At 37.6% G+C, this 21,614-nt stretch overlaps 1 protein-coding gene across 1 annotated transcript; it reads right to left on the minus strand.

The window, feature by feature from the left end:
• Window positions 1-55: 55 nt before the first annotated feature.
• agpat2 (1-acylglycerol-3-phosphate O-acyltransferase 2 (lysophosphatidic acid acyltransferase, beta)) lies at window positions 56-20,834 on the minus strand. Its single transcript, XM_060890536.1, has 6 exons — window positions 20,546-20,834; window positions 10,182-10,315; window positions 9,014-9,189; window positions 5,869-5,964; window positions 4,815-4,887; window positions 56-4,373 (listed from the first exon to the last, which is right to left on the minus strand). Exons 1-6 carry the CDS (start codon window positions 20,719-20,721, stop codon window positions 4,216-4,218), a joined length of 813 nt encoding a protein of 270 aa, XP_060746519.1. The 5' UTR covers window positions 20,722-20,834; the 3' UTR covers window positions 56-4,215.
• Window positions 20,835-21,614: the final 780 nt, after the last annotated feature.

Raw genomic sequence — 21,614 nt, forward strand, 5'->3', positions numbered from 1 at the left:
GATCAGCCTCAGAAGCACAGATACAGTGCAATGCAATAAAATGCAAAAAAGCCTATTATCATGTGGAAAAAGATGACATTTATTTAAGTTTATTTATCCAAGGTAGTTTACACAGGCTGTTTTCAGATCTACTGCATCTTTGTGTATAATTACAATGTAATATTAGATTTTACAATGGGCTTTCACACTGAACATTTTGTGCATTTGTAATACAAATTCATCAAAACACACCAGACCAGATCGTACACACAAATTAAAGGTGATGGATAGAACAGTTTCCTTCAATGCAATAAACAGCATTTTATAACTAACCACCAGTTTTTACCAGGAACAGCTTTAGTGACTTGAAAAAAATAAACAAAACAAAATGAAAAAGCTCCAAACAAATCAAAGTGCTCAACATTAAGCGCTTCAGTGCAATTATAATAATATGAACTATTAATGGTTTAGACGTTTGCTATTTATTTGAAATCCCAAATAGTCTGGATTCTGTATCAGTATGAACTTTCACATCCATAAAATGTATCATACTCATCAAAAATCAATATGTTCTGAACAATACTGTAAATACAATCACTTGTGTACATGTTATATGGATCACTGAGAATATACAGTTTTACATAAAGCATGCATTTCTATATTTCCTGTAAAAGACAGGTTTAAATAAGGACACATGCCTTTTAGAGTAGTGGGTCACATTCATTTTGGTAGTTTTGACATTCAGTTTAATTTTTTACTTAAAGGTGTAATAAATATATTTACCGCATTACATGTTATCATAACATCTAGTAATGGAAGTTATTTTTGAGCAGTGCTAAATCTTCGCTTATTGTTAAGTCTTTGTAATCCAGGACAAAGATACCAAGCAAAATTTGGATGTCAGACATGCATTTGATGAAGTTTGGAAATATACAGTATATGGGCAAAATTTAACTTCACAATCAGTTTATTAGGAATACCAGTACACCTACACTTTCATGCAATTATCTAATCAACCGATAGTGTGACTAATGAAATGCATAAAATCCTGCAGATACAGACCAGGAGTTTAAACCATCAAAATGGAATTTGGGGGATCTCAGTTGCCCATGGCAAGAGAATTGTGCCAGACAGGGTGTACTGAATTGGTGTGTATTTCTAGAACTGTTGATCAAGTATTTTCACGCACAGTAGTTGAGCAGTTCATTAGTCCTAAGGTTTTTCTGAGAAATAAATATGTATACAGAGAGTATCAGATCTGCAGATAGAAATTGCCTGGATGATAAGGGGTCAACAGAGAATAACCAGACAGTTTTGAGCTGACGACGGCTATATTAACTCATGACTGCTCTGTACAATTGTGGAGAACCGAAATGAAATAAATGTAGCCTGGTATGATGAATCTCGATTTCTGCTGAAACACAAAGATGGTCAACAATCCAGGCTGGTGGAGTTGGTGTAATGATGTGGGGAATGTTTTCTCGTCACATATTAGGCATGTGAATACCAATAAATAATCACTTTAGTGCCACAAATAATTTTAATATTATTGCTGATCATGTACATTCCTTCAAGGTCAGATATTACCATCTTCTATTGGCTCCATGATTGTGCTCCATATCAGAAAGCAAAAGTCAACTTAAATGAGTTCTACAAACAAGGCAATGAGTTTTGCTGTGTTATCAGCAGCCCAGTCACCAGATCTAGATCCAATAGAACACCATACAAATGTAGTAGAACTGGACAGTTGCAGCATGGAGTGCAGTCAAAGAATCTGGCAACTGAGTGATACAATTTTCAACAAGGTCCAGAATCTCAAAGGAAGGCCTTGTGGAACCCATCCAAAAGGAATTGAGGCTGTTTTTAAGGCAAAGGGAGTCTTTTCCCAGTATTAGTATAGTCTTCCTAATAAAGTGCTCAGTTATAAAGCTTAGCAAGCATGCTAACTACTGTATGCTAGCAACTAGCTGTTTTGGGTTTCCTATGTAATTATACTAGTATACTATTATATTAGTTCATCTTCCCATCTGCTACTGGCCCTGCCAGTCTTGAGCCAAAAAGTTTGCCTACCCTTGTTCTAGACGATTGCGTGCTTTGAATGTTTGTTGCAATCATTTGCTTGAGATCAGCATATTGATCAGGTTTTTACAAACTTTTGGCCATATAGTAGACGTTAAAGAATTTGATTACAGATTAGATTTTAGTTTTAGTCGTACATTTAAGAAAAATATGGGTCATGACTGTACTAATGAGGGATCTAGGGAAGAAAAAAATCTTAACAACTGCTTGGCATTTCGAATGAAACAAATATTTATTTCAACCCAAATGAAATGGAAATACAGGTATGGAAATGCCTAGTTTCAACAACATTAAGCACAATTAAAGTTTGTCAATCAAAAATGACAAGCAGAGATAAACAAGAATCAACTTCAAATATATATTTGGTGGTTTTCAGAGTATTGTTCAGCTACTTTTTTTTGGAAAATTCTTTTTAAAAATAAAGGTTATACCTTCAAGGAAAAAAAAAAAAAAAAGAGGTTTTACATAATTTTTAGTAAGGTAACCTTAGTAAGATATTTTAAATCTGCAATCTTACACAAAATAAACTGAGCCAGTACTGGGAAAAATTATAGTTTGCAGAAAACAAATCAAAACAATGTCACCCACCCCACGCTCTTCAATACTCTCATCCATCACTGATCACTAACTGACTCACAGTGCTGTAAGTGGTAGCTAAGAAACTTCACACACATGGCACAAGAACACTTTATAGCATTTGTTTTAGTACATTACCTGATTATACCAACAAATGTATTTTTTTTTAATTAAACATATGAATAAATAATCATTAACCAAAAAGGTTATTTTAAAAATCAGTCTATTATTTTCATAGCAGGCCACATTTGATTTAGAAGTGTTATATACGAATACCAAAGGTTTTGTAATTATCCACACACATGTAGCATATGCATGCATGGAGACAGGTCATGTGTGTGGTGCTAACCAAAGGTCTTATGTAACGGTCTGTGTACATGTACATTTACATTTGCCAGATTGAAAGCATCATGTAGATGCTTAGAACCCGTCCTGAAAATGTTACTTTGAAATGCAATGAGCGGACTAAGGCTGTTTTATCTGAAGGCGATAAAAAATAGCCAGATTGTGGTGGATACTGTTTAATCTGGCAGCACTGAGTAAGCTTATGACACAGATTAAATGCATCACAGCAAAGATAACAGCACCACAAATAGCTACTTCTAATTCACATGTGAAATAAATTATTAAATACTACATTTTAACAGGCTATATTTAATTTACTTTTTTTTAGTAGCCAATATGCCTAGTACAATCTAACACTGCACTTTATGAAATTACCTTTGACATTTACAGCTTAAGAGGTACGTTTTCCAAAACAAGGGACAAAATGTAAAAAGGCAGGAATACAAAATAAATAAGGCTAAGCAACAGAAAGGCTTAGTTTTTTTACGTGCAAACTCTAATGATAAGGCTTATTAGGGAAAAATATTTTATCAACACTGAGTATAACCAAGTGAAAAATTCCTCCCAAGTTACCGACTTCTGCTTCATGGGGTAGGTCTTGGAATGGTGAAAGTTTGCCACTGGTGGTAGTTACACTTAAAGTACACTTTTAATTGGCTGAGTCCTAAGGCAGGACTGATGGCAAAAGACGATTAAACAAACAAAAACTAGATGAAAAATTATTTAAAAGAGTATGTGAAGACCTAAAAGATCAGCTACAAGTAAATGATTATCAAGGAAGGGACGAAAAATATAAAATAAAATGCCAAACTACCCAGGATTTTAAAAAAGCAAAGGAGAGAAAAAGCATCCAAAGGCATGCATGATTAATGCACATCCACAACAAACTTCCTTTCTGAAACAAACCTATTGAAAGAAGGAAAATGCTCCAAACAGACTGTCTCCAATGGGCAAGGACAGCGGTCACTGCCCTCAACTCCACACCCACACACTTCCAAAAGTCCCAATGAGAGACCAGAGTGTATTAGATGTGTGTGTATATATAGGCATATAAGTGTGTGTGTGTTGGTGTGTGTGTGTAATGTGGCTTTATATGGACACTGAAGAAGATACTGGAAGTGTCTAGTTGCCACAGCTACCGTCAATCACCATGACTGCAAAGTCTCGAGCCGCCAGAGAGCATTGCGACTATTAGAGGCAATAGGAGAGAAACAGTAGATGAAATCGCCGAAATGCTCAGTGATTGGACGGCCCATTGGACTGAGGTGATGGGCTGGAAATTTCCCGAAATTCAGCATGCATCACGGCATGCAACCGTTCACAGAGTGACGACACATCATCTGATGTCAGGCCTTTGGTAGCAATTTTGGGGAGGATCTTCAGAGTGATCGTTCCTATTAGAAATTTGAGAAAGACTTCATTACTATTAACAACATAAGGAACTGACCAATTTTTCACAGCACAGTTACATGCAGTAGGGCTCCACTAGCAAAGGTGTTCCAACCACTCACTGATTTTAAAAATACTCAACAGTGAGGAGAAAGTTGATTTGTCAGTTATACAAAATGTATAACTGGATGCGACAAATCAACCAGAGGAGCAAAATCTGAGACCAGCAGACCTCCACATATACAGGATTTCTATCAAAGTCTCACTACACTGCATCTTATATACACTATGCACTTTTACTTATCAAAACAATACTAAATTAAGTCATCAAGTATAATCTATACTATTTAATGGTGCATGTTAAATTAACTTGGCATATAAAACTGTTATTACAAATGTGGTAATAAAATGATGATGATATGAATAAATGTACCAAAGTATTTCACCTGATTTGAACTCTTTCTCCTTCCGAAGGTAGAAGTTGCTATAGGAGGAGAACACAATGGGGATGATGGGTGCCTAGGAGTTTGTGAAAGAGAAAGAGAGAAAGAGAGAGAGAGAGAGAGAGAGAGAGAGAGAGAGAGAGAGAGAGAGAGAGAGAGTTATCTTCCCAGACTAAAAATAGCCCAAGGTCATATCTCCCAGCTGGTAAAAACTGAACTGCAGCCCAGAGATCCTTTGGAAACTGTTTGGGAAACACAGGCTACTTCTTAAAAGGGTTCTGTGCCAGTTGGAAAGGTGTATGTGAGGTCAAACTAATGTACTCCAGGGAAACAGTAGCGCCCCCTGGTGTTCACTACTCTCAGTGTTCTTACCCATATATTGTACATTTACTGCACTCAATCTGCACAGAAGAGTAAACTTCTGACAGGTTCACGGCAGATTTTGCAACTAAAAACATTTTCTTTCCTTGAGTTCTATTTAAGCTGCATCATGTGTTCATAAAGAGCAAGGATCCTAACTAAACTTTCAGTATATAACTATAATCTGATTAACAGATGGGCTATATTTCAGTCTGTCTTACTGCAGTAGTGCACCTGCTGGTGGTTAAAGCGTGAAAATCTCATTGGCTTAACAGACCATAACTGATCATATTTTAGCAATAACTCACATGCAAGGTACATATATAATACAGTTATAATCAATATAAGCACGACTGTAATTCGAGTGCCGAAGGTAATCTGCATCCGAGATGACTGTCATCCAAACAACTGTTCCCACATTATATTCCTGAAAAACATCATTTGCTATGTCTTCTGATGATGTTGCTAACACACTAGTAATTATTATAGGAAGATTAGAGGAGTGAGATAAAATGTGAACTTTCAAACTACATCACCGGACTTTGATAAGCTGCAGTGATGTCCTGTAATTAACACAGTGAATCACTGCAAAGTGTCTAATCTCATATATAAAACACACACATATCTAAGCATGCACACACATCCCTGCATGTGGAATCAACCATTCTGTGCTTGGTGTTAAATGTGAGCCGCTTACCTGAGCCTGAACTGCCAGATGAAATGCCCCCTTTTTAAATGGCAGAATATCACCTTTCTGGTTCCGTGTTCCTTCAGGAAACACCCACAGGCGGATCTGCAAAGACAGAGATATAATATTTCAATTATTTTTGTAATTATTAATATTGTTTCAGAAGATAATAACCAGGAAGAAATTAGCAGGAAGAAATTAAACTGTGTGTTGAAGAATGATATAGTTTTCATTTAAAAGCAGTTCCTACTTTTGAAATGAATATCAGCACATGTCTTACAGGTACATATCAATAAATTAGAATGTTGTGGGTGGGAAAGTTCATTTATTTCAGTAATTCAACTTAAATAGTGAAACTTGTGTATTTTATATAATTTATAAACTACAAAAAGTAGTTTGTCTTTGGTACTTTTATTTGTGATGATTTTGGCTCACATTTAACAAAAACCCACCAAATTTCACTCTCTCAAAATTAAAATACTTCATAAGACCAATAAAAAAACATTTTTAGTGAATTGTTGGCCTTCTGGAAAGTATGTTTTTTACTGTTTACATTAAATTTAAATTTTTCTGTATATGTACTCAATACTTGGTTGGGGCACCTTTTGCTTTAATTACTGCCTCAATTCAGCGTGGCATGGAGGTGATCAGTCTGTGTCACTGCTGAGGTGTGTTACGACCGGGTCTAGGTCAGACCGTAACATACAGGTAAAAATAAAAATCAGTATGAAAATGAAAGGAGAAAAAATAAACAAAACGTAGCACGACAGTTTCACTTCTTGGATTTATTCATTTTTTTTTAGGTGGTGACGGCTTCTGAGGTCGGAAAGGCCAAAATAATAAATAAAACTCCCTCTAACTCAACAAATACCACTTAGTTAACCTGATCCAAAGAAAAGAAAAGAAAATACATGTCCTTCCCTCACTCCCTATCTAGCCAAAAAACAATAATAAACAGAACTAGAACGTACATTTCCTGAAGAAAATGTGAATGGTGCTTGCACGTGGCAAGTTCCCCTCATCGTGCTGAGTGTTTTGGTATGTCACATGTCCATGTTGTGCTAAATTTTGATTTTCACGTGACATTACGTGACGTCACATGACGTAACCAGAATATACGTGAGGCAGTTCCCCTCATTGTGCTGAGTGTTTTTTTATGTCACATGTCCATGTTGTGCAAATTTTTTGTTTTCACGTGAAGTCACGTGACTTCATCAAAATACACGTGAGGAAGTTCCCCTCATTGTTGTGAGTGTTTTGATATGTCACATGTATGTCATATATGTCATATGTCCAAGTTGTAAAAAGTTTTTTAATTTTGCATATTTTGGGGGCGGGGCTGAGGCACAACCGGAAGGCCAGTCGGTACATCAATTTAAAAATTTGTTCAGAGTATCACCCTAAAGGAGCTGGCCGAGTTTGGTGTAGATAGTTTGAAAGCTTGCCGAGTTATAAACCTCCAAAGTTTATAATGGGAGTCTATGGGAAAAAAGGCCACTTTGAGACCCGGTACCGGAAGTACCGGTACTCAGATCGCTTAGAAAAGTCGCACACCTCTCCTCAATGAGCCGGTTTCCTCCTCACCTCTCCTCAAAATAGCACACCTCTCCTCAATGAGCCGGTCGATTTGACACCCATTCATGGGTCTAGGACAAAAGCTGCGGCACAATAGTAATAATGTTGCTTTGCAAGCACCATTAATAACCAAACTGGCACCGACTTCCTACAAACCACCGAACAGGGTGTATTTACATCTTCATATAACCATATTTACAAAATCTACATGGAAAACACATACAACAGGATGCGCACACAACGAGGCAGAAAACACAAAATGACTAAGTCAACCCACAAGTTCGACAACACAGTGCTTTGCACAACGAGGTAACACGGCACGCAAGACACAGCATACAACCATTCAAAACCGGCTTTTTCTCTCTCTCCTCTGGGACTCTTGCTGACATGGTTTAAATGTCCACCTGAAATTCCCATCCAGCCAATAGCACGACGAAGAGGCGGGGCATAGCGTGTCATACGATGATCGTCCAATGAAGTACAGGCGAAAACGTGACGTAACTGGAAGGGCTGAAACAAGAAACAGACACCGAAAGACACCCAGCCACCAGTGACAGTCACATAAATAATAAGCACAATTCAAAAGCATACTACGGCGTAACAGGTGGTATGGAAGCCCAGGTTTCTTTCACAGTGGGCTTCAGCTTATCTGCATTTTTTTGGTCTCTTGTTTCTCATTTTCATCTTGTCAGGTTCAGGTCTGCTGAGTGTGCTGGCCAGTCAATCACACCAACACCATGGTCATTTAACCAACTTTTGGGGCTTTTGGCAGTGTGGGCAGGTGCCAAATCCTGCTGGAAAACGAAATCAGTATCTTTAAAAAGCTGGTCAGCAGACAGAAGCATGAAGTGCTCTAAAATCTCTTGGTAAACGGGTGCAGTGACTTTGGTTTTCAAAAAACACAGTGAACCAACACCAGCAGATGACATTGCACCCCAAATCATCATAGACTCAAAATTTAACACTGGACTTCAAATAACTTGTGCTATGAGCTTCTCCACCCTTCCTCCAGACTCTAGGACCTTGTTTTCCAAATGAAATACAAAACTTGCTCTCATCTGAAAAGAGGACTTTGGACCACTGGTCAACAGTCCAGTTCTTCTTCTCCTTAGCCCAGCTAAGATGCCTCTGACATTGTCTGTGGTTCAAGAGAGCCTTAACGAGGAATTCGACAACTGTAGCCAAATTCCTTGACACGTCTGTGTGTGGTGGCTCTTGATACCTTGTGAAGGGTGTCAATGTTTGTCTTCTGGACAACTGTCAGATCAGCAGTCTTCCCCATGATTGTGTAGCCTAGTGAACCAAATTGAGAGACCATTTTGATGGCTCAGGAAACCTTTGCAGGTGTTTTGAGTTGATTATTCAAATTTTTTGTGAATTGGTGGGTTTTTGTTAAATGTGAGCCAAAATCATCACAATTAAAAGTACCAAAGACTTAAACTACTTCAGTCTGTGTGTACTGAGTTTATATAATACACAAGGTTTACTATTTGAGTTGAATTACTGAAATTAATTTAACTTTTCCACAACATTCTAATTTATTGAGATGCACATGTATTTTAAGGTTATCGAGTCACACCTTGTCATGTAGCATGGTCTTGGCAGCGTCGGTCATAACGCTCTTAGCATCACTTGTTTTCTTGCGGTTGATGAACACGATGCCCCCCAGCCAGCAAACCATGCCCACTGTTCCTGCCCACAGCAGTTCCTTCTTGGCAATAGTGGTGCAGCGATCAGGCAAAACCTCCATCAGACCTACATGGATCAAAAATACCATCAATTATTTCTCAAGACTTCCCCTTGATAAGTAATTGTTATAATTGTAGATTATTGTAGGTGAGTAGATCATGGTTAGACAGTTGAGACAGGTCGCTGTTCACAAGTTATTCCTACACATTCTTAAAGACACTTTTGACTAGCTTTCAGGTGATATCATCTTTAAATATAACTAGCTTCATTTTGTTACTCAGTCCAGCCTGTTTCCAGTTGTTCCAAATAATGAACAATATACATTAGGACAACAGGGTGGAACAGAGGGTGAAAAAATGTAATATCAGCATTACAAATAAACACTTTACCTCTGTTCATTCATGCAATTATCTAATAAACCAATGATAGGATACAGGTGTTCCTATTAAAGTGGCTAGGGAGTCTGTGTATATCCCGTGTATATGGATCTGTACTTTATTGATAGTGCATGATTATCTGTAAACAATATGTAATGTAAAATGTACATCATGTAACACAGTGTTTATTACATTACATTTTCATCATGAGGAATGTTAAACATTGTTAATTACATATTTGCCCTCAAGATAAAGGAGGTTCATGTATCCAAGAGTAGTGCTGGAACCACATTTCAAGGACAAAAATGTACTCTCAATCCATCTATTGAGTCACAGATTAAAAATAATAACAATAATAATCAGCCTGTAGATTGAGCACAACATCTGAAAGCTATTTATTACCGCAATACCTGTGTGTTGTGTTCATTACCCATATTGAAAAATAATTGTACGATTACACAAATAAATTTATATTCAGGAAAATCCTGTCATGTCGGAAAAGTGCTCACATCCTTCTGATGTTTCAAATTATACTTTGCATCTATTACATGCAAAAAACCTGGCATAAAACCCGTGTATATATTGGTCAAACTGTCTGGGGTTAGAGTTTAATATATTGTGCAGTCTCTTTTTTGCAGAGCGTATGTTATTGTGTGTGAGCGTATGTGAATGTGTACGTACCCAGGACATCAAGTGAAGACTGGTGGTTGGAGATGATTACATACGGCCCCTCTGACTGCAGATGCTCCCAGCCACTGACCTCAAAGCGTAGACCCAAGAGGTACTTCACATGGCGCACCAAGAAGCGAATGACCCTACAGTGAAAGCAAAATAAAACGTGGGGTTTTATTGGTTGTGGGGTTGTTGAAATTTTGTTCTAGTGCTATTCAATCTGGCTGAAATGTGTTTTTGTGGAGCTGCAAATACACCACTATTTTACAGGTTTTAATCACTATATACTGCTTCCCAACAATAAATATCTGAACTTGTCCTCTATTTCACAGCATCATAGCTCTATTTGATTCTGAAATTATTTTGAAGAAAAATGACTAATTTATTTCTATATAATAAACAATGTAAAACAATGAGCTTTTTGTCTCTAGAAAACAAAAAAGTTTCAAAAAAGTTATGAACAGTGGATTATTTTATATTGAATTATATCATTTAAATAATGAGATTATTTTGTTGGGCAAAATACAGCACTTGTTCTCAGACACTGTAGTAGTGCAGTTACAGGATTGGTGACGTTTGAAAGTTACTGGAGAGCTTTTTAGCTAATAAATAATATGGTCGTGTAATCGTATCACCTATAATGGGTGTTGGTTGCAATCCTGAGCTACTGAAAAGTGTGCTCTATTGCTGGTTTTGCAGATTTATTATTTTTTATTGCAATGCATGTATTGTCACACACCTACATTACAGTTTAGCATTGAAATGAACAGTCACCTGAGCAGGTCTTCTGAGAAACCAATCACATCATGTTATTGTGTTTGTAGAGTTTTTTTTTTTTTTTTTTTTAAGTACATCTTCAGATGGATTTCCTCCACTTTCCATTAAACTCACCAAAACGTATGTAGCTATTTGTAGACCTGTACTGCATCAAGTGAGTGTCTTATTTGGTTTACTTTTGGAAAGTGCTTGTGTTCTCACAGTACACTGTAAAAAAACAATGTCTTTGTAACCTGCAGGTTGTGTACACTTAAAGTAATTTTTCTAGATAGATACTATCCACTTACATTCACGTGTACACAACCTGCAGAATAAACAGAATCATGAAGGAGCTATCAAAACCTGTATAGAACCAAGTTCTGGGAAAGGATTATGATAAAAAAAATCCCAAATTCTGAACATCCTGTAAATTACCATACAGCACTGATGAGTGCATTAATAAGAGAAGAAACTAAAAGCGTTTAACTCAAGTGTAACTCAAACAGGTTGAGAGAACTTTAACTAACATGGGAAATGCTTGTAGAACAACCAAAGTGTGTGTGTATGTATATATATATATATATATATATATATATATATATATATATATATATATATATATATATATATATATATATATATATACAGGGTTCCCACTCTTTTTCAGAGATCATTTTCCAGGACTTTTCCAGGACATTTCAAATTTAGCAAAAAAAAGACAAGGCTCACAGATTCACGGCCTAAAGTAATATGTTCTTCTCTCCAGAAGTCTTAAAAACAGCGTACACTTTATGGCTATTACTTAACTATACTTTTAAAGACAATTTGTCATGTGAATGAAATGTCAACATTTATAAAATAAAAAGACCGCACATATTAATACCCTTTCCTTTCTCAGGCCAATGCCGTCATGCATGCTTTAGTTTGCTGTGCATTCCACTTGCACATGATATTCAGATTAACAAGGTTAATATAACCTGTTTACCCGTCACCATTTGCTGAAAACATTCGAGCACTTAAACCATTCCTAGCAGCTGAAACCACCAACACAAGACAGCGTCATCCATCACAGCGAGATTAACCAGCATAACAAAAAACACGTCAAAACTCAGCGTCCCTGAACAGAGCGCTTTCTGTTACTAACGTTAATTGTTTTGACCAGTTGTATACTGTTCTTTAAATGATCAAGAACATTTAAAAATAATAATTTTCCAGGACAACAAGATTTTTTCCAGGACAATTTATGTTTTCTCTCATTTTCCATGTGTTTTCCAGGACTGGAACATTTGTCATTAATTTTCCAGGATTTCCAGGTTTTCCAGGACGCGTGGGAACCCTGATATATATATATATATATATATATATATATATATATATATATATATATATATATATATATATATATATATATATATATATAGTCCTTAAGAGTTATGTGGTGGAAAGTTAATACCGCTCTTCACCCTGAAAACAACATCTGGAGTGATAATGGGAGCATCACATTAATGTTTTGAAGCACACTGCTGAAGTTGCATTGCTAAAGTGGTTCAAAATCAAGACTCTGTGTGTATTAGAATGTCAGTCTAATTGAAACGATCTAATAAATGCTGTTTATAAAAAAGCCTAAAAGCCTGGACTTAATAAACTTATACCTAATATATAGAGTGGGGGAAATAATTATTTGATTCCCTGCAGATTTTGTAAGTTTACCCCCTTACAATGAAATTAACAGTAGAATTTCTATGCTAGGTTTATTCTAACAGAGACAGAATATCAACAAAAAATCTAAAAAAAAAAATATCCAAAAAAAAAATTAAAGAAGGGTTATAAATTAATTTGTATTTGATCCCCTACCGACCAGCAAGAATTCTTACCCCCACATACTGGTTATGCACACAAATTAGTCTGGTGTACAAGGCTGGAATGCGCTTCAAGCCCATCAGCAAGAAGCTTGGTGAGAAAGGTAATAGTAGAATGGGAGAAATGGCAGAAATACAAGATGCAAGATCTCAGCTTGTGGGTTAAAGATGATACTGAGAAAGGTGAATGATCAGAACAGAATTACACGAGAGAAGCTTGTTAATGATCTTAAGGGAGCTGGGGCCACATTCAACAAGAAAACCATTGTTAACACACTTCGCCGTAATGGATTAAGATCCTGCACATTTACAGACCTGTCTGTGGTTTGCCAGTGAACACCTGAATGATTCGGAGAAGGCTTGGGAAATATAATATGGTCAGATAGACCAAATTTGAGCCCTCTGACATCAACTCGATTCGCCATGTTTGGAGGCAGAGAAATGCGCAAAATGCGACATGCAGAATCCAAGAACACCATAGAGGTGGAAACATTTTGCTTTTAGGGCTGTTTCTATGCTAAGGGTACAGGAAGACTTCACTTCATTCAGGGACCTATAAACAGGGCCATGTTCCATAGAATTATATGAGAACCTCCTGGCCTCAGCCAGAATACTGAAGATGGGTATTCCAGCATGACAATGACCGAGAACATACAGCCCAGGCAACAAAGGAGTGGCTCAAGAGGAAGCATATTAAGATCCCGGAGTGGCCTAGCAAGTCCCAGGACCTTAATTAATACGTAGAAAATCTGTGGAAGGAGCTGAAACTTTGAGTTGCCAAGTTAAAAACATCAATCACGCAATCACACAATCAAATAAAAATTATGTTATAACCTTCATTTAATGTTTTTTCTGGATTTTCGTTTATACCCTGTCTCTCAATTAAAAAAAGGATCAAAAAAAATTTTTTTTCCCACCGTGGGTGCGTGTGTGTATGCATGTATGTGTATACGCAAAAAAAAATAAAATGCCAGAATGCACAATAAACCGAAGCTTGATTCAAACCTTCACATCCAGTTACACTCCTGTCAGCACAGGAGTCTGACGGTACACAAGGGGCACAAGCTTACTGAATCAGGCCAGTTTAAGGTCTTTTTTTAATTTTGCCACAGATTTTTTTCCAAAAATGGGTTAAACTATGCCCTAGAATAAGAGCCAAACATATTTTGTCATTTTTTGTCATTCTATCTTTGGAACGTAAAACATGTTTTGGTATTCATGAATAAGAGCCGTTAACTAAACAACAGTTATTACAAAATCTGTGATGCAACTGCGCTGTAAAATACCCTTTGTGTGACTTTGAGTTCAGTCTGATGAGTTGTCTGTGAAAAGCAAGGGAATAAAAAAGCTATGACAAATGAAAGTAGTACTATACGCATCTACCCCATGACCTTTGCGCACACATTGATTCATATCTCAAATAATTCAGGACTGGAATCATGTGTTGAGGACAAAGTGCAACCACACATTTACATATGGCTAGAACAGCTCACAAGGTGGCATAGAACTATCTGATACACATAAGCAACCTACACAGTTCCTCTAGTTCCACTAATTAACTTTTATACTGAACCTTAAACCTCAGTTGGAATTAAATCGTGTAACTGCATTGTGAATATATTCTACAGCAAGAAAAATATTTAACATGTATAGTGTTCGTTTTGAAGCTTGCTTCTTCCTGACTGGGATTTTCCTGTATGACTCCTTCATCTAGCTTTATGAAAGTGCAAATTAAAGAGGATTATATATTACTATCCAGTGTGATAAGCCAGATGCGATTATGATAATCTTGTTATAAGAGGCTAAAACCACTGACCTATTCAACTGAAACCCAATATTGAGCACAGTGTTATAATTGTGATTAAAAAGCTATTATAATTATACTATTTAATGAACTTATAAAGTGTGGAGTCAAGCATTATTTCTAAAATTGTAGAGTTGAAGAGCATAAAAATAAATCTGGAAAAAAAAACAAAAAACAAAAAAAAAAAAAAAACATACCGTAACTAGTGATTCAGTGGGAGAATTATGTGGAATATTTCAGATTTCACTATTCAGTGTCTCACAAAGAGCAATAATTTGTCACTAATAATTAGCTTGTGCAACAAGACAGTTTTATTGTCTGAGAGATGTCTATTCAGATTGTTTAGTAAAAGAAAGATTTAAACAGTGGCAACTGATCCATTCACTGATATTCCGTTGATTTGCTCTGATCAAGATTTCTTTCAAGATTCTGTCCACCATAGGGCAGGAATCACACTGTCATGGTCAGATCCACAGACTCACACCAATGCCCCTTTTCCACCAAGGCAGTTTGAGCCTAATTTGAAATCAGTTCTTTCTTTTTCGACACCCAAAGCACCGGCTCTGAACCAGGAAAAGTGGTTCTTAAGTAGCACCGAAACATTGCTGGTCTAGACTGTGACCAAGACAAAAGAGAACATCATTACGCCATTTTTAAATCATTTTAAATCAGGATTCGCTGCGTTTGGATGCCTATGTAGGTTCGCATTAACAGTAAAGCAACATCCGCCATTGTTGATGTTGTGTTTGCCGCTGCTGCGCTAACGTTGCTGTATGACGTTGTATACAGTGACATAAGACATGGCTCTGTGATGGCTCTCTAGCCCATGGAAAGGCAAACTGGTTCTTAGAAGGCTCGCCAGTGTAACCAACTTCGAACCAGCACCCGGTTCTTTCTGGTGGAAAAGGGAGCACAAGTAGTCAAAAATGAGAACTGCAGCAAATGCTAATGGAGAACCAGAGGGGCATCTCACCACCCCATGCTTATGAGTATTTACTAGTACTTTCAGCAAACCCTGTTAGTAACAGGATTATCAGGGATATTAAAAAAAAACTCAAATGGCTACAAATATCTTGTAGGGGGTTTGTCTATAAATTTCAAAGATAGTACCTTACACCAGAAGCCATATGTGAGTATCATAACTTAATCTAAAACTTATCTGAGGCTATGCTGTCATTAATGTCATCCTGGCCCTGCTACAGGGTTTATATGTTGACTCTCGCTTGCTGCTGTGGTCTCTGGTTGCACAGATTTGGAACTTGGGAAATGACCTTTCTTCTGAAGCTGATCATTTCATGCCAAAATGTATAATGCTGTCCTAGTAACAGGAGCAGTGCAGACCTTCAGCTGATGTAGAAGCTTGTATGTGTACAGTATCTGCATTGCAACAGAGAGACAGTATGCAGAGACAGAAAGCAAACATGCACACCTTGTATGTTATTCACAGAGCAGTATGTTAGGCAACTGCTGTCTGGTTGAGGTGAAAAATATTATTTACAGGATAAATACACACCTTACAGTTACTGTAACAAACACCTTTACACATGCATTTATGCAGTTATCCAATCAGGCAATAACATGGCAGCATACAATGTGCAAATTCATGCAGATCCTAGTGAAGATCTGGGGATTTTCATTTATTTATTTTTACACACAACAGTTTGAACACAGAATGTGCAGGTGTATACAGGTGTTCCTATTAAAGTGGTCAGTGAGTATGTTGTAAGTTAGTTTGTTAATGTTAATAAAAATAAATCAGTATAAATTAGTTTTAGACATCAAAAATATAGTAGCAGCGCTGTGGTTAAAATATGGAGAAAAAAGATGCAAGTCACTCTAGACTCTGACATCTGTAAAAATATATACAAATTAATGTGTATTCCTGTGTTGTGGTTCTGAATACAGCAGGTCTCACCTTCGGCGAGCTTTCGATACAGGCCTTCCGTCACAAATTGCCATCTCTTGAAGACCTGCACAGCAGTAACGTGCAGCAAAAACTGATTTTCCCTCCAATATAATTCTTTAATCTGTCTGCAATCCTGGGATCAATCCTATGTTGTGCTATATAGAGCGCAAGGCCTCTGGAAAGTGCTGATGTGCAGCAATAAGAGAGCGAGAGAGAGATGGTTAAGCTGCAGTTCTGCTTGTCAGAGTGGGCATAAAATGCATGTTCACACAGCTATATTTTATTTCAATAGACCAAGATAACTTTTTAAAACTAATAATAGGGTTTGAGTAAGTGAGGTAGCTAGTGGGCAGGTAGTTGTTAGTGAAAAGGTGGCATGCGGTACGTGGGGCAGATTTTCAGGTTTAGCAAACTCAAATAATTCAAATTGTCCCAAATATGATTACTTTTAATATCTGATAACACAGTTTTTGATGCATAGTGAACATGATTTACATTAAAAACACATGTTAGATGGCATCATTATGATTGTTTGTGGCATATAGTATCGTATTATTCGACACAAGACTTGATGAACAGCCTGTTTTATCAAGCCCAAACACTGTCCTCTCCAGGGAAAAAAACTGCTTGATTTTAAATCAAGACGCAACAAGGGTTGAAGAGGAAAAATTATTATTTTAAGCACTCTTAAGACACTGTTTTGCGTAAGCTCATATGCTAACATACATACTAGGGAAAAGCAAGAATACACACAAAAAACACTACAATCAGGAAATACATAATTAGTAGAGAATTTAAAAACACATTAAGCACTACAGAGCTCTATGTGACTTAAAAGTGCAATTGTCTCTAATCTATCTAATATAACTAACAAGAATCAGCAGAAACAGTGAGGGGGGAGAAAAGAAAAGTGTGCTGTGTTGCCGCGACAAAGCAGATTTGTGCAGTTCTGGCCAGCACTGCTACTTCTGTGCATTGTTATCATGCATGGGGAATTAGGAACATCATGACAAAAGAACGGCAGCAGAGGAAACAATGCAAGACATTTATAACAGTAGCAGATTACATGCAGTCCCCTGTCCTCTGCATGGAGAAGCAGATGTTACAGCAGTACGATTTTGAGGGTTACAATCTCTCTCTCTGGATAGTTGCAGCTGGACACAAAAGGGATGAGAACCACTGGAGTAAAGATCTTCACCATGTGACTACGGTGACACAATAATAACAAATAATCCAGCCCACATTACTGATGCTAGTGCACCATTCGATACATCGAAGCTTTAAAGGGTAAATCAAGCGGAAATACAACACATTCATATACAACATTATAGCTGTACTGTTTTCCTACTTTTAAGTAGTTTTATGTCAAATCATGGCTTGTGCATTTCTACTGTTTGGCTGAATCGGTTGAATTTATGAAAGTTTGGGAGATTTCTGTCTTTATTGGATGCTGACCTTTCAATTGTCCAAACATGAAAGCAGCTGCAGCCTCTGCTGTGTATAAACAGCTGGATCATGGAGCTTGCTTTGTGCAAGAAGTACTGTCATGCTGGTACAGGTTTGGGCTCCATGACGGAAATTTGTAATGCTACAGTCAGATCTTATAGAATTTGGTGCTTTCGACTTTGTGGCAACAGTTTGGGGAAAAACCACTCACGGCCACATATTGTACTTTTTTAAATATGTATTTGTAATTCCCATTCATGCATGCACTTAAAATCAAATGTCAAATAAAGACAAAAATGGCTACTGACCTTGACCTGTCTCTAAATCTCTTGCTCTCTCACACACACGCACACCCACTGTAGTGTACATATCACTGGCTATCTTCAAACGGTGGTTGAAACCTACTTATTCAGAAAACACTTCAGCTAGCACTTCTTTCCCTATCTTCTGCATTTATTAAAAACTTTTCATTGTAACTTTGAACAATGTTTTAAACTTAATCTTAAGTATGTAACCTAGTGAACCAGCATTAATGTATACAATGATAGAGATTTAAGCACTTATGTACGTCACTCTGGATAAGGGCATCTGCCAAATGCTGTAAATGTAAATGTAAATATCAACAAATGTCAACCCGTCCCATCATTCTGACAGTGAAAGTAATGACAGGCAGTTTAAACTCAGATTAAATATATATTTTTATTAAAGCACAAGGTGCGATAAAAGGTGAAAGAGTCTTAAAAGTTTTAGTACTTCTAGATGGATAGAAATACGCTCTTCATATATACACACTCATCTCTGAATAGAAATTCTCTGGTGTAAATAGGTCAGACTTTCACACCTTCCTCTTTGCATGAACTACTGTCTTTGCCTCCAAACTCTCTGAAGACATACGTACATAGGAGAAAGAAAGTACAAAAGGTAAATTTATAACTTTTGTACATGTACACACAGACGGAGTCATCAGACCTAGCCATCTTCTTCCAGTTCTGACGTGTGCATGTCATTGCAGGTATTTTCAACAGTAGATAATGATCAGTATGGAATCTCTGTCCCCCTTCAGCATGACCTTTTTCAACAATTTGTGCTATAGTAGCTCTCCTCTGGGCTTGGTCTCAACTCGCAAGCCTTCACTGCTCACATACATCAGTGAGCCTTGGCCCACTTCTTTTAGGTACTAAGCACTTTATACCAGGACCACCCCAAAATACCTGCTTCAGAAAGGCTTTTCTGGTATTTACAGTGACCAGAAAAGCATCTCAGTACAATTCAATTCAATTTATTGGTATAGCGCTTTCAACAATTCACATTGTCTCAAAGCAGCTTTACATAAGTATATAAACCTTAGGCAGTCGGGCTACAAAAAAATGTCAGCCAAGAACAGAAAGTCGAGAGTAAACTGGACACGTGCTCACCTTTATTCTTTAGTGTTCAAGCTTTATAACCTTAGGTGTTTGTACACAGCTGAGAAAGTGACAACTGAACACATTCAGACATCACTTTCCACACAGATGAAGCAACAATGCTACAAATGTGTCAGAAGTGGGAAGCTGAAACCCTAGTAACAGTTCTTGCAACTTTTTGAGCATGTGTTTGTGACCGTATTGAACTTTTCAAGGCTCACATCGCAGCTGCTGATAAACTAGTTGAAAGAACAGATTTGCTTGACTTACTATCAGATATAAGCAATTCTAGGCTGTGTCTGCACCCAATCATTGACTGTAATTTGAAATGCTAGGGATCATGAGAAATAAATCTAAAATCTAAGCTAATAAAATCATGAGGCTGACTGATTAGCTCAGGGTCCACATTTCTCACAGTTACACAACAACAATTCCTACAACAAACAACTTGAAGGCACTATTGCAAAAGTCCCACTGAAACGTGCTTCTAGGATAAAGGATCACTTTAGACTATTCGAGTCTCCATTTAAATATCGACCGATGTGGCACAGCAGCTCGGGGCTGATTTGACCCTGTTATCATCATCAGCCTCACCAGTTGAATCTAAACCAAAAACAACAACTATATACCGTTTCATATAGAGTGTACACTGATTTCTGGTCGGGAAAAAAAACCCTGCAAATGTATTTCATTTCATTTCACCCTGTATTTCAGTATTTTCCGTTTAAAAGATAAATTGTTGATTTTGTTTTGCTACCTTTAATATGGAATTGAACAGATAATAGAATTCTATGAGAATAGAATGTCAGCCCGAAGGCCATGAATGAGGACCTAGCTTAGCATTACTAGCTAACTGGCTTAAGCAGACACGGAACATCTGGCTACACAAACCGAGATCCTAGACAATAACAACTAGTCCATTCATCCGTTCAAAAGACACAGGGACACGAAATCATCCGAATCATATTAGCCACAATAAAATTAGCTAAACGTTATAAGTGGTTTATCCTCGTTCTTTAGTATTTACTGTATTATACGCGTAAATTAGCTGGTTTAGCAACATAAAAGAAAAATAAGTAAACAAAACGGTACATACTTCTACAGAACACTGAAATGCTGCTGGTTCTGACGTTTAACAGTTAGCACAGTCGGCTAACGGCGCAGTGCAACGCCGAGCGCCAGCTCCGTTCGTTACTCACCGCATATTCTCGACGTCCCGTCCGCCGCTTTTAAGGATGCAGATGGGTATCGCGATCAAAGCCAACAGCATCATATAAGCCACGTAGAAACATTTTTTGAAATAGTAAACGAACGTGGTGCTGGTCCAAAAAAGGACCGGCACAACGAGAAGCGGCAGGAGCCACAAAACCTCCATACCGCCTCCTCTCTCTCTCTCTCTCTCTCTCACTCACTCTCTCTCTCTCACACTCTCTCTCACACACACACACACACACACACACACACCGCTAAGCTCGCGCTACGTGTAATAGGCGAAAGCTGAACGACGCCTACATTGAACTTCACATCGATAAAACACTTGAGCAATCGCGACTACGTCGAATCAGGCGGAACGGAAAATGCCAATGGTAACCAGACTGGAAAGACGAAGGATGAAGTCAAACGTCAGCCTCCGCTGAGGAAATGTGGGCTCCTCAGAACGGGGAGCACGCGGCACAAGCTGTTCTGTGCATTTCCGGGTTTCCGTTGTTTACGTTTCACGTCATAACCTTTCGTGTGCCTGGAGATCACTAAGCAGAAAATAAAAGCGGGATTTGTTTTTTTATTATGCCTTTACAGGATGCACTATTCTATACATACATTTAAACCAGGTCATAAGATGTATTATTTATCTAGATTATGCTTTTTAGGATTGTTGGAAATGTATTAAAAAGCTGTGGAGACGTCTTTGCAGGGTTGCTTCACCTCTACTGGGTGTGTTTTATTGTCACTACTCACAATAACTATATTAATAATTAATGTGCTTTTATGTCAATGTCATTATGGGGAAACCTGTTTGTCACTACAGGAGATAGTAGTTCGGGTTTCCTTCCTACACTAAGGTCATAAACCTTTGTGAGGATCCTGAGGCATCGAGAGATCTACCAGCTCCAGTTAGACTCTGCGATACTAAAGAGGAGATAACAACTCCATGTGGCCTTTTGCATCAATACAACATTTGTCAGACTGTATATTTATAATCACACCCTCCGGTGTCACCCAAATGAGGATGAGGTTCCCCATTGAGTCTGGTTCCTCTCAAGGTTTCCT

The sequence above is a fragment of the Tachysurus vachellii genome, chromosome 17 (assembly GCF_030014155.1).
Source record: "Tachysurus vachellii isolate PV-2020 chromosome 17, HZAU_Pvac_v1, whole genome shotgun sequence".
Taxonomy (NCBI): Eukaryota; Metazoa; Chordata; class Actinopteri; order Siluriformes; family Bagridae; genus Tachysurus; species Tachysurus vachellii.

Bases quoted from the DNA above. Each gene is read 5' to 3' on its own strand.
- agpat2 (XM_060890536.1), bottom strand. From the start codon at position 20,721: ATGGAGGTTTTGTGGCTCCTGCCGCTTCTCGTTGTGCCGGTCCTTTTT. The intron at 9,190-10,181 runs GTACGTACACAT...TGATCCATGTAG, and splicing joins GTCTTCACTTGATGTCCTGG to GTCTGATGGAGGTTTTGCCT. The intron at 5,965-9,013 runs GTGTGACTCGAT...CTGTCTTTGCAG, and splicing joins AGACCATGCTACATGACAAG to ATCCGCCTGTGGGTGTTTCC.